This window comes from Lichenostomus cassidix, chromosome 2 (assembly GCF_008360975.1).
Source record: "Lichenostomus cassidix isolate B80296 chromosome 2, HeHo_3.0, whole genome shotgun sequence".
NCBI classification, from domain to species: domain Eukaryota; kingdom Metazoa; phylum Chordata; class Aves; order Passeriformes; family Meliphagidae; genus Lichenostomus; species Lichenostomus cassidix.
This window is the reverse complement of record NC_139482.1, coordinates 131,803,027-131,817,544: the sequence shown is the minus strand read 5'-3', so window position 1 is coordinate 131,817,544 and position 14,518 is coordinate 131,803,027. Positions and strand designations below refer to the sequence as shown.

The following is a 14,518-nucleotide window of genomic DNA, read 5'->3' as shown; positions in this document are numbered from 1 at the left end:
ACTAGTGCAATGAAGGATGCTTGGCCTGAGGACACTGAAGGTTTAGTTTTGAAACACTGCAATGTATTGTGTTCTTCAAAATATTTACCTCACTGTTAAATGAAAAGTACTGTGGACACAGTGTGTACAGATTATTGTAGCTCATGTAGCACCTCCTAAGCATTAATTTTAGAAATGCCATCTCAGCATTTCTAAACTCCCCTAGAGGCATGAGAGGAATAGAGCCCATTAAACTTGGGCTTTGGGGGCTTTGCTAGCAACAAGGCTCCCCACAATTCCCCCTGCCCAGCTGCTTCTTGCACCTACAAGGGCTCCACTTGCAAGGCACTGTCTGATCCCAGATTTTGAAACATCCTGTTTGTAAGGTTCCCATGGGCTGTTACATGCCTCACTGCTGGACTATGGCTTCCTTGTGTCCCTAAATCCTTTTAGTTTTTGGCACATCTGAAAGCCATTCCTTTGATACTATTCTTCCTTTTCCACAGGAAACAAACCAGTTGCTGTGTCAGCATCTTGGCCAGGAATCAAAGAGAACAAGCTACTTGTCAGGCAACACCCACGGCACAGACAATTTGGATAGGGATGATATTTCTGGGACTAAGGAAAAATATAATGAAAATTTGGTGCAATTTTGAAAAAATAAAAAGTGCAATCTGTAAGAGTTATGAGTTTATTTCTATGGCAGAGGTCAAACAACACTACAGCTACTTTTCCACCCTGTGCTCTCTAGTTTGGACAGGAATAAGAGCATTTTTTTTAGCTATGTATTCTATGTATGGCTTCATAGTTGCCTCATGACATCTTACTAGAGAAAGTGTCTCGGATTCCCAGTGTCTTCCTCTTTAGCCATGACAGCAACCACAAACTCTCCCATTTATAATTACAGAGGTACAACTGTGTTTTGACCTCATCATCCCTCTTTGGCAAATACACTGATTTCTTATGGGGAATGTATGTATTTTGCCTTCTTTCATATGACCAAAGGGACCATGAGCCATAGCCTGAGGACATCAGATATGGAAATATTCTGATTCCATGAATAGCAGAGGTGGGAACTATTCATTAGATCTTTGCACTCTTTGATCTCAACTTTAAAAGCTAAATCAACCACAAACACAGGAATGTGAAATACATGGAGTGATAAAGAGACACTTAAAAAAATTCTTTATTTTCATTTTCAAGTTTAAGGTCAACCTTCATTAACTTGCAGCTAAAATGAGAGTACAAAAATGTTGCCGTTAATCTAGTTTGAATTTAGATATATTATTCATTATTTGCAAATAAAACTAAGCCTGCTTTTTCAAATACCATTTCTGTGCACAAATTATATAGCTCATTCTTTTCATAAGGCATGTAAAACAGATTTCAGTTCAAACATTAAAATATTTTACACTTGGGCATCAGAATTACAAACAGAAATTAAAGGTTCTCAAAAATGTGCCTGAACTGCAGAAGTACACACTAAGGACATTACAATGTACACATGCAGAGACATGCACAAATTAATATCTATGTATATGAACATACTAATAAGATCAAAAATACCTGTTTTCTGGTTTTTATGAAATCTCAGTCAATTAACTAACAAGAATGCATGTTTAATGCAGTACTCATATATTGCTTACACAATAATTATAGTTTCCTGTTTATGTTAGCACAAAATCATTTCAGTCACACAGTATAACTGTGTGTCTCCCAATCAATGTTCTACAGTAATGATGAAATTATGAAATACATTTAGGAATCATAAGGGAGAAGATGAAGGAATAGTGCAAGATAAAACTGTGCTGAGTCTTTGAGAATATTAGTTTGACTCTTGATGAATTGGTAACTGTAAATCCTCTGTCTTCTTCAGACAATATCCTCTTTCTTTTGAGTGATGCCATTTCTCACATAGTGGAAGATGTATCAGAGGAAAATCCTATGTATGCATTATGTTGGAATTATGAAAACAAACATGACAAAGGTCCTTTCTGTTTAAAACCTCAACTCAGATAAATCATAAAGACTCACCATCTGTTGGCAAATCATTCCAGCAGAAAGGGTGTTCTTTCAGTGCACCTGTAGAAATCTTCATGTGCAGCCAAGAGACATTGAACAAATTAGTGGCAATAATGTCTTTTGGGGGAAATTAAATTTCAAAATTCCTGGCATATAATAAGACAGAAATACCCACTGGTCTTTCATCTGAAAGTCCATATCTTTTAACATGGTTATTCTATTTTATGTCTGTGAGCAATTTATATTTGAAAGATGATGCTCAAAGGACAGACCCTGTAAATAAGACTCCTCATTCCTAAGAAGGCCACCTGGAGTGAAGATGTCCAGATGATTCTTTGGGCTTGCTTCTTCTACTGAAACCACCACAGGAATCTATTTTTAGGACTTTAAATTGTCTTAAGTGGTATAGGCTAGATTCTGTCACCCTAATTATACAGAGTGTTATATTATTTTATAAACAGATTGGTTGTTTCTACTGGTGGTTTTCTCTAGTAGAAGGAAAGTAAACATAAGTATAACCCTATCTGTGTACAGAGTCAAGATCCACATCTCCACAAGATGCTCCTAGTTTTATTATGGTCATTGGAAGTTTGCCCATCAAACACTAAGAAGCCACCTAGGACATAATGTAATTTCTTTTCAGTTGCTGCCTAGTAAGTTAGAACAGTAATGTGTTACATGAGGGGTGTGTGTAAAATTGTTGGTTACTAAACATGGCTTGTACCAGAGGAGTTGGATCCAATCTTTGAGTGTCAAAAAGTTAAGTTTTGGGATGTAAACAGCTTAATGGGGTCTTGGTGTAGCTCAGAAATGTTATCATGAGCAGTCCAGGGCTGGCAGCATTCATGGCTCTGCAGCTGCTGCCCTGATGGGGAATGTGATCAGCACGAGCAAGGTTTAATGTTGCCCAGATAATTGGGTACCAAGGCCATCTCCTGCAAACCATCCTGTCACATCTCATGCTCTGAATACAAGGCCCAAGAGCAGGCTCCTTGACATCTGCTAGCATGAGCCAGGGCTGCTTCATGCCTGTGTGCCACGCAGCTCACAGGCTTCTTTCTGTGGTGCAACCCAAGCCATCTGATGCATCTGGTCAGCACATCATCACTAAATAATTTTTTAGCTAAATAATCTCACTGCCAGGACTCCTTTGTTCTTGAACCTACTCACTCTAATGTGGTATCCACCCAAGGCAACAATCTCTGGAACAGCTTCTTAACAAAACAAACCTTCCCTTTTGCCTTCCTTCAAAATCCTGTTTACCCTTTAATGCGTCAGGATCATTATTCACTTTCTGTAGCGTTCTTGTATCAGAGAAGTTAATACTGCACTCTCTCTGCCAGTAAATCTTTTTAGAATATGCTATGGTATACAAAAATCTGGCTTTAACTCTGGATTTCAGTTTGCCTTTTTGTTGAAATAATTAATAAACAATTCCTATTGCATAGACTTGTTTTACAACAAGGAAAGTAACTCATACACCTAGCAGCAAGCTATTAAAGTGATCCTAATATGGAATAAACTAGGGTTCAGTTCACAATCCTATTTATACTTGTTTGCCTGTTTGTAAAAAGGACTTTTTACTGTTCATACATGGATTTTTTTTCCAAATTCCACCTGTTTATCATGAACAACTTTTGAATAGTTCTTTTAAATGTCCACCTAAGGATACTTGTATGTATATATATATATATGTCTGATGGGGGAGGCAAATAAATTTACCTCTTTTAACTTCATAAATATGCAAACTCACAGAGAATATATATTATTACTTCTATATTAAGAAGTAATATGTTGACTTAATTCTTGGACTTTATTACACTGAACATTTATATTCCTTTTAGATGTATATTTATGATAATCATGGAGTACTGTGATACAGGATGCTCACAATGCAATGAAATAAGTTCTGCACAGCAAATTAATTATATCTTGTCAAATAAAGTTAATTTTTTGAGCTGACATTAGATTATGACTTTAAAAATTATGGTTATTTTCATGTAATGTAAATGGTAACTTTTTTCCAAGTCAGCCTGGGCTTCAACATAATTAAAGAGGCATGTATAAAATAATCAAGTAGCCATAACTCTACTTACCAGCTAAGACTACAACTTTCAAGTAAGGCTGATCAATATGAAAATCACTGTTTTAGACCAAAATTATGTCAACACAAACAATAAATTAAAACTAAGTAATTTAAAATGTAATATATAAAAAGGTTACTGTATGACAACTATATATAACCTATATATATAGTTGACAAGAGATTTAGTGGAAGACTAGACTTTAGTCTCACATTTTTGAGATGTCTGGATTTGTGTTTTATGAAAGTGAGTGCTTTAAATGAACTCTGGGGGTTTGGATGTGCACACTCAAAGCCCTTTATGACTAAAAATACAGATTAATTTGTTCATTTCCTGGTTTTAATTGAGATGAGCTGTACCCCTTATTATTCAGCCCCATCGTAATAGCAATGCGGAACAAGACATACATAAGGGATAACAGAGAAGTTAGTGAAAAACAAATGGCATGAATTTCTGTGTGTGTCTGTAGTGCCACTGCTTTAGACAAAGGACATCTGAAGATCCGACAGTGTTTGCAGCTGCTTTCCACAAGAACTGCTTCTGAAGGCACTCAGCAGCAGCTGCCCACTGTATTCAGCCTGGAACACCTGGAGATCTTCATGTCTTCAGTGACTGACATTTAAAGTGCAGTGAAGCATTGTTATGTCCATCCTCACCTGCAATTTTCTTCATTAATTGGCACAATTCTTTGTTTTTCTTCTGTCACTTTGTCTGATGCCTTTTGTAACATTAATGGAGACTTCTTGTGTAGACGTTTTCTGTGTGTCCCATTTACTCTGTGAGGGTTTTAAAGAGTACAGTGAGTTCCACACTGACAACAGAAAGAGTCATTGATTATTACCCTCTAATTTACAAAAACAGCTCTACTTAATAAACAGAATGCCTCCAGCATCCTTCACACAGCACTGTGATGTGGAGCAGCTTCCTCATTCAGCATGGACACAAGCTTTTATAACTCCTGTAAAGGCAGGGGACATCAGTAGGCTTTGGATCAACCGTCTCAACTATAATTACCATCTGTGTGTGTGTGTACTCTAAAAGCAGAGCAAATAAGTCTGGTTTCAGTCCAGAAGTGAAAATCAGAGATTCCTTGTGCATCACTAGCCTGAGACAGAATTTTCTGTACTTTTTTTTTTTGGTCTGACGTGGAAAAATAGTTTTAAAGTAACACTTACTTCTGCTTGCATATAAGACCCAAGCACAATAGATACCTTTCAGAGCTTCATCTGCTTATTTTCAATATTCAAAAAAGCCAGTCTGTCTGAGGAGTGCAAGTGCATAAATATCCTTTTCCATCTCCCAGACTGTCTGCTTGTTGCCATGAGCAACGCACTATAATGCTCAGTAAACTGGATAGATCTAGCAAAGTGCACCCAGATCCAGACTGATAGAGACACACAGCTGAGTTAGGCGGGTTTGATTATTGCATTGCCAGTGTTCCATCAGACTATTTGTTGGTGTAAGGAAGGCCAGGTAAATTAGGCATTATTTACATGGTAAGAGTGCCAGGTAAAATTAATGATCCAGTTCCACTGACATGAGTGGCAGGTACACAAATATCAGAGAGCAACACTTGGAGTTAATTTGCCACTGTGTATTATTTCACATTTCTGCAGCCTGAATCCACCAGCTCCTCTGCTATCTTCTCTCCCAGTGCTACTGTTCCTGCAAGGACTTGCCAAAGACTACCATGAGAATCAAACCAGGTTATTGTCAGTCAGGGACATAATCTGGATATCACCTTTTTTGATGGGGGCATGCCTGACCATCTTGTTAACTTCACTGGTATTAGGACTCCTTTCCTCTTCTTCTTCATCATCATTATCATCACTATCGTCTTTTACTTCCAAGTTGTTTTGACATTACTATCATGAGAGGGTACAAACTTTCCCAGATACAGTCTGTGTCAAACCTTAACCAAGTATCAAGGGATAAGGGAGAAGGCTGCTTTAGGGCTTGATGCAGGGGAAAGTGACAGATGTGACATGATTTGCCCCCTGCTAGCCCCCAGGCTGATGGCACAACCCAAGATTCCCAAGAACACTATGTGCTGCATTGCATTGTATCCTATAGCATGTCATGATAAAAGAAAAACTGTAGTTAGTGTGAATGTTCAGGGGAATAAAATGGGCACATTTTGAGTTGCAGGGGATAGCTGCCTTTTCAACTCTAGGCATCTAAACTTCAGGTGTTCAAATTCTCTGCTCATCTTATGGTTCCCTAAGTAGTGGAGAAACAGAGATGCAAAATTGCAAACCAGAGCTGGATCCTAAATTAGATACTACACTTTCTCTCTAGGACTATATATTTCTCTTTTGACAATAAGGAGTTTAGACAACTTATTTTCCTTTCTTATTCACCTGCATTAGATGTGGAGAATAATGTAAATGGCTTCCTTATCATCAGAAATTTTCTTTGCACTGAGCTGCAGCAGCACAGATACGTGCTTCTGAATGCATCTCAGCTAGAAAATGCAGGAGGATCTCTTCAAAGTCACAGGGCTTCAGGACAGGAACCCACACTTCACTGAGTAGCACCATTGCAGTCAACACTCACATTACTAATATGTTGTGGGAATTTGCCCATACTTCCTACTAAGTCGAATACAGAAGTGATTTTCCACTCACTTACAAAATCATTCAAACAATTCCCTCAAACAGTAGACCAGGTGCACATTGTGATTCTCAATTGTGGCCAAGTCTTTTTCGAATTGGATTGACAATTATGTAGTTCAGTTCAATCATATCCAACCTCACCAATTAATTTTTCTCTGTGGGCTAGTAGCTATGACAGGCATTTGTGTTTTTCATTTACAGCAAACCCATGGCTCTAGTTGTCAGTGCTGCTGTGGAATGTGTCCCTGTGCACCTGGAGGTGCAGCATCTCATTAAAAGATACAGCAGAATCTATGTCATCAGGGAATATCTTTGTACTACAGCAATACAGAGGACAGTAATACAATGGAGGTATCAGATAAATAGACATGTACTGATGTGTTGTGTGCTAGCAAATGCAAGGTGAAGTTCAATCCAAATTCCTTTTTTTCATTTGGACCCCTTGGCCTAAGGATGTGACTCCCAAGATGGCACCACTTCCTATGGCAGGGGTGTAGCAGCTCCACCACATGCTGTGCTGAGGCGCTTTCTGTGGGAAAATGTCAAAAAACAAAGCTCAGCGAGGAGGAGTGGCCACATTGGCAGCAATTCAGCAGAAAAAACTGTGTGCATGCCTGAGGAGCAGGGACACCAGGGGAGCTTGTTTCATGTCTAAGAGGGGCAAGAAACAAAGGATGGAATTGCACAGAGGTGTTGCAGGCATTTTCTGTTTAAAACAATGGAACTAACAGGAATTGAGCTGAAGGAATGACCCAAAGGGGGACCAAAGGCTGAAATTTGCATTTACTTGAAAATACTTTTTCCTTTTCATGCCCCACGTATGCTAATGAAGTAAAACCTGTACATGCTCTACATGGATACAAAGCCACTCAAACTCCAATTAAGCGTGAAATCACACCAACTGAAACCTTTTTTCCCCCATTCTCAAAGAAAACAACATAAATACGACTCAACAGTGGAGGAAGGTCAGAGGAGGATCTACTTTTGTGTCCTGGGATGGTCAGCAGGCTGTACCCTCTCCTCCCCCACGGGGACACAGATAAGCTTTATTCCTCAGTACTACTATTGCTTATGCCTTCTGATATTAGAGCATTTCTCAACAGCAGCTTGTGGACCATACTCTGTCCAACAAGCAATAAATCACACTATTTGTGAGTGTGGAGTCCTACTGAATTTTCCCAGACTTACAGCACAATGGATTCCAGTTGTGCATCAGAGACTGCAGTTGTGACCACACTTGCTGTGTCACCACCCTGTGCCTTTGGCACCTCACCAGACTTGGAGTGCTAGGTAGGTTACTCTAAAATGGTCTGTGAAGGTCTCCCAGGGACTCAGACAGACAGAAAATACTGAGTAAGAAAGGGAATGACCCCAGGCCCACTACATCTGCAGACAACACAGAAAGAAAGGAGGGTCTCACTTTCCTAGTTTTTTATGTGACAGAAAAACTGGTGTAGTCAGCAGGATTGCCATTGATAAACAGGTACAGAAGTATGAATGCTCCTTCCCAGAAAGGCAAGGAATGGGCCCAGAAATTCTGGAAAAACAAAGCTATTATTTGTGCAGTATTGGAGGCTCACTTATCTTGCACACAAAAGAAAACCAAATATTTCATATATAGAACACACTGCTTTGAAATCAGACAAATGGAGTGTTTACGTCATCAGTGGCTTTTGAGAGGGAAATAAAAGAAAGATTTGGTACCCCAAAAACAAGCTTATAACTGAGAAAGATCATTTTACGATTCTACTCGCTTCAGCAGAGCATAGGGAAAGACAATTATTGGATAAATTAGGTAGGAAAAAAACACAGTAGAGTGAAAGAACATCGAGAGGAGATAGAGGGTAGGAAAACAACTGAATTATTACTATATTTGGAAACTGGGCAGCTGCAGAAACAGTTACAGAAGAAAAGGAGATAAAGGAAAAATTGGAAGAAGAGGTAGCAATTATGCTTAAGAGGGCTTCCAATCCAGCCAGCATTGTACAGATAAGAAAACCAATTGTATGCCCTGGAGAATGGTGAAAAAGCTGAGGGGACAGTGGCCATTCACCACTGTCTGCAGGAGACTGAACACCAATATTGCACCTTTAACTACTGCTGGGCCAAATTTTGCAGAACTGGTAATGCAAATTCAGGGAGCATCCTATGCACGGATGGCAACCCTAGATGTAAAAGATTTGGTGTTTATGATTCCACTCTGGGAACACCTCAAGGCTCAATTCATGCTCACCCGGAAGGGAGTGCAGTGTATCTTTGGCAGATTCCCACAGGGATATAAATATTCACCCATGACTGCACATTCTGTGATTGCCAAACTTTTACAGTCTCACTCTCTCCAGATGTGAAATTAGATAATATCCTAATAAGAGGATTTTCAACTCCCTTGAAAAAGGAGGGGAAGCAACAACAACAGTAGGGGAAGCATGGCAAGCGCTTCTCAAAGTAGAAACTGAGATTCCACCTGAGAAATGCCAAGGACCATGTAAAGGACTTTATCTGCTACATGTGCAGATAACCCAGAAAACAAGGAAGTCTCCCTTCCCCAAATTTTTACCTAACACCATCTCATATGAGCTTCCTTTAATCTGCAGCAGCTCAGCAGCTGCTATGCAAACAGGGCAGCAAGTGGAAACCTGTGAGGGGCAGCTGGATAGGCAGCTGTGACAAGGGAAGGCTGGTCTCTGGTATAACCCCAAAGCCTTGTTCATACACTGCACACAATGTACACAACATATAACTGAAGGGGAAAGGGGGGAGGATCTGATCCAAAGCCTGCTGAAGTTTTTGAAAAGACATCCACTGACATTTTCAAGCTTCATGTTGAGTTTTGAAAGAACCAGGGGTCATGCAGTGCACATATTTTAAGCAGAACAGCAATTAAGGGAAAACATGTTCCCTTTCAGATAATTAATCTAAATAGTTTGCACAATACATGCCACAGCTGGACTGAGTTGGAAATAAATTAGCATGGAGGCTTTTTTTACTGTAGCAAGTGTGTGTTACGCTGATCAACAAATAAAACATCAATTCTGTGGCCATTCAAGCATGAAGCATTGTCAGAAGTGCTCAGCTCAGTCCTGCCATGGCTGTAGTGCAGCCTGGCACCATTTTCCTGTATCTCAAGACATTAAATAAGGTTTCACTGAAAAGAGAAAGGCTGTCACAAAAGTGACTTAGACCCGGTTGAAGCTAGTGCTGGGCATTAGGGAACACACATTCATACCTCTGTGGTCCTGAAGCCATTCTGTCTCTGTGCTGTAGCTCCCATGCTGTGGACCATGGGGTTTGCACACTGAGAGCCACAGTTGTTCCTCTTTTCGGTGTTCAGCATTCCAGCTGTGGCTGATCCTGTGGTTACAGCTGTGTGAGCCAGCTTCCCATCCTCCAGAAGAGCTAGTAGGGACACATGAATTGGGCAATTAATAGTGAGGAGCAACTTGCAGCTGGCTCTGTCTTCCCTCTATTTCACCACCTTTTGTGATCATGTAAGTGATGCAAGGCATGGTACAGTACCACAGTGAGAGCAGTCTACCTCCCTGTGTCATCTTGAGCCTCACACTTGACATCATTTGCCCTTTTTTCCTATGGTCCAGTGCTCTGTGAAACATTGGCTGAAAAAACTTGGGAAAACAGTCAATGAGTGCAGCATATCAGTAGGTTTTTTTCACCTGCAGGTCTCCATTGGCTTCTCTACACACACAGCTCCTTGCATGACCAAGAGTTTAACTTAGGACTCAGAGAAGGCCCCCTTAAATCTGTCCCAGTCCTGGAAAATGGAGGGGTTAGAGGTGAGTATGACAGGTGAGACCAATATGGATGGAAAGGTTGCTCTATTCATGGCCTTGCCTTGAATACTTTTTCATAGGAAGTTGAGAAAAGAATTCATAAAAAATGTATTTAATGCTGTTTTGTCTATCAGCAATCAAATAAATGAGTAATTTGCTTTCTACTCCAGCTGTGTGGATACATGTGCATTGTACAACATGACACTGAACAGCATAAATTAATTTTCTCATCTTATTGCATTAACAACAATCAGTTGTCATTTATGGTGAGTGCAGAGCACTCAACATCTGTTTGTAGCACTAGGTCTGAAATCCAAATACAAGGAGTAAAGTGGGATGCATGACTGTTGCTCTCAGTTTAGTTTTTGCCAAAGCTTATTTATTAAGAGCTTTATGTGAAAAGAGAAACAATGAAGGCAAATTTACGAACTGGAAATGCAGGTAGCAAACCTAGAAGAATTAAGGAGTCACAGAAAAAAGTATGTGGCAAACCAATGACAAACCATTGCTATTTGAAGTGACATTGTGTCACCAAAACCTTCTGCCGTGAATCACGTAGAAATTCAAATGCAGTGTTAACGATGTTAAAAAGGGAAGCAAAGTCCTGAATTTTTTCTCAGAAATCTGTAAGAAAAGTTGCTTTGTCAGTGGAAAGCAGCATCAGTATTAGGAAATAACAAGGGCAATGATTAAAATCAATAAAGCTTCAACCAAACATTCAAAGCCTTGGTCTTGAAAATATATGAAGTTTTGCGGAATTAAAATATCTTTAAGATCTCTTTTGACTCAAGCCATTCTGTGATTCTGAGAGTTAAGAAGTCTAAATACAAACTAGTCACTGCATTTCCCTGAGCTGTCAGAAGATGGAGGCAGAGTTTTCCAAAGACACTTCAGCTTGTAGTGGTGGCAACTAATGACGCTGTCATCTAGTTTTTGATAGAAAAAAATTGACATGAAACTTGAAAATACTGTATTATAATTTATTTTTTAGAAAATACTTCTGTCTTTGGAAACTGTCTTTTCTGCTAGATATAAAAACAAACAGTTTTAATATCGAAAAACAGATACAGTTGTTCTCCTGTCTAAGTTTAGATGCAACTTCAGTAAGGCAACAGTAAACCTCCCCTCTCCTGCATCTGCTAAAGTTCCACACCTACTTATGTTTTAGGTCTTACCTCTTCCAATCACTCCACAGCGCCAGAATAGAGGCAAAACAACGACTTGGTGCAGAGCAGTGGCACAGACTGATACTGCAGACAGAACCAGTTGTCAGGAGGGGAGATGGAGAGGCAATGAGCCATGTGTGACTCAGAGATCTCAGCCAGAACTCCACTGCTTCACCTTGCAGTGAGCGCTGAGAACAGGCTTGAGCACAGCTTTCAACAGGCACACTGCACTGAGAATTGCATACTTATTCCATTAAATGCATCTTTGACATTTCAAACATACGAATTATGAGTTTTTCCTTCTGTGGAGTCATCCTATGAAATTATTTTCCACCATGTGTCTCTTTGGCCATCTGGCCTCTGACTAAATTGTCTGGTGAAACAGCTGTCAGCTGAAAAGCCATTTTGTTATTAAGTGTAATTGTTCATTTATCAGATTGTGTTGCATCTTTTGGTCTTGCATAGAACAATTTTTCTTGCATGAATTCATTTCTGGAGGCTGATGGAAAATCTCAATCCTGAAAATGGTATATCTGGTTTGGTTTTTGTCTCTCTTATTTTGCAGCCTGAATGTACTTGCTGCATCCTGCATTGCAGGGGTGTGACTTTTTTGCAATACTACTCAGAAATAAAACAGGTATTAGTATCTGAGCCTTCCATTATCACTACTGTATTTTTATATGGATGACCTAGTGGTCATCAATACTAAGCAAAAAAAAAAAATTTACTTTATCCTGAAATACGTTTGCTATTCTGAAGTTAAGAAACTATTTTAGAGTTTCTTTGCATTGGCAAATAGATGTTGTAGAGAGGGGGCAACAGTTTAAAAACTTCAGTGACTTGCTCTTTGTGTATGAGCACCAAGCAGAACTTACAGTGAGAATACATAAGCAGGGGAGTTAAGAGCATGAGATTTGTTGGCAGTTCATGAAGCAACATCTATTTTATAGACTAGATACATAACACAAAATGATGATTGCAAAACAGAGATGATGTTTAAAAAAGATTAGGAACACATGGTTGCTTTTAAAATAGCAAATATTTTTGCATTGCTATTTAGGATTTGCCACAGTATGCAAAAATGGAAGAGTTAACTCTCTCTATGTACTATCTGGAATTTACAAGCCAGCAGAATGGCAATACTAAGGGTCTTGCCTCAGTGTGGTGTAAAACAAGCAAACTGTTGAGATATTTATGCCATCCTCACAGCAGGGGTTTGGTAAATAATTTCCTTGGTCTTTCACTGTAGACCTTCAGTTCACATCAGTGTTGTTAAATCACAGTAGACATTTAAATGAACAGGTTCAGTAATGTTTTCATTCTCATCTTCTCTTTCATGACACCCCTGCCAAAAGTTGTGGGCCCCTTTAGGCTAGGAAAAACAGCAGATTCCATATCAAAGCTCTGTCAAATACACATATTTTACTATCAAATGAACTGGCAAGGCTACAATATTCTTATGGCTCCCTTCCCAGACCCTGGGTTTCTGGGTGATTATTAAATGCCCATGAATGTGATGGTGAACCTTCCCTCAGGAATGCTGGGGACTGCCAAGCTGCTCCCTCTGTGGGGAGGAATGGATGATAAGTGGCAGGAATTTCATTGCATGTAATCAGGTTTATTTGTAACAAACACACACGAATTCTCTCTCAATGACCACAGGGAGAATACCCTTGCACCAGCCCCATTGCTCACAAATCCAAGCCTAGCTTTCCAGCACAAAGTGTGACTAAAAGAACTTGTCCTTCCATGGCAATGTTTGCCACCACCTTCCTCTTTGCTGGCTTGCTGGGCTGCACAGACATGCTAAATCTTGTCTTTCTAAACAGGCCAATAGAAATCCTTTAGGCTGGAGTTTGACAAATGCTTTTTTCAGCAGCATCAGGGGGAAAAAGTGTTATTTTAAACTGAAATCAATCCTAGACTTTATTTTTCCCCCAATGACGCAAGCAGTCAGACTGGCATAACCTGGGAGGTAGCATAGGGATCAGAACAAACAGCTGAAGGCAGCTTAGGTTGGTGTGCTCTCCAATAAAACAAGACAAACCCAATAATTTTAGAATTTTGAATGAGTTTTGATAAATTGCCAGAGAGCATCATCTCTATTTTGTAGTTTAGGAGATAGATATTTAAAATTGCAGTCTGAAAAATTGCTCACAGACTTGCAAGCTAATGTCCATTCACAATGCTTAAATCATGTAGCTCTAAAAATCCCCCATATTTACATGGGGAAGGAGCTGTCTAAGAAAGCTTTGAAAAGAATCATTTTTGTAAATAGGGTGCTCACCACAGAGAAGTCAGTGAAATTGTAAAATATAAATTGAAAATTTAATACATTATACCTGTATTTCTTTTTTTTCTGGGTTTTTTTATTATAATGGCAACAGTAATGATAACAAAACCAAGATAAACATTGCATCTGTGCTGTTCTAGTTCTCCGCACAGCCTGGTTACACCTAAGAATTCAAATTGTTCTTAATGACAGTATCTCCCAAAGAGGAGAGGAAATTTTTACTTTTAACTCTTCCTAACATGATTTTTATATGAAGATTTTTGTATCACCTTTGTATAAACACGTTAAAGTAATTTACTTGTGAAAGCAAAACTGGTCTAAAAAGCAAAGTAGTATCATGGATTGGCAGCTGGCACAGAGAGACAGAAAAAAGAGATCTAGGAGGGGAATTTTGTAGTCCTTGAATACCAAGACCACAAGAAACTTCTCAAACCACAAATAAGATTTAGGTAGGTCTGTCTGGATGCCCTGCACAGACTTCATCAAAACAGTAAATCTTAGTAAGGTTCAAGATGACCTGAAAATTTCTGTGACGAAGAAAATCCGCAAAGCTGCAGTAGCTAATGCTGTC

The 14,518-nt window shown here is 39.3% G+C and overlaps 1 protein-coding gene across 3 annotated transcripts in view; it reads right to left on the bottom strand.

The window, feature by feature from the left end:
- Positions 1-14,518, bottom strand: part of BAALC (BAALC binder of MAP3K1 and KLF4) — a 37,260-nt gene that overhangs the window by 7,774 nt on the left and 14,968 nt on the right. Inside the window, exons 2-4 of one of the 3 annotated variants that reach the window (XR_014850227.1) lie at positions 9,927-10,096; positions 4,742-4,861; positions 2,014-2,071 (exon numbers count right to left, since the gene is read on the bottom strand). Coding sequence is in view for 2 of the 3 variants with exons in the window: in XM_085053364.1 (XP_084909490.1) it covers positions 4,757-4,861; positions 9,927-10,096 (275 nt within the window). In the remaining variant the exon portion in view is untranslated. Of the gene's footprint in view, positions 1-1,154; positions 4,862-9,926; positions 10,097-14,518 lie in introns of those variants that run through there. The other 2 variants (XM_085053364.1, XM_085053362.1) reach the window with 2 other exon arrangements.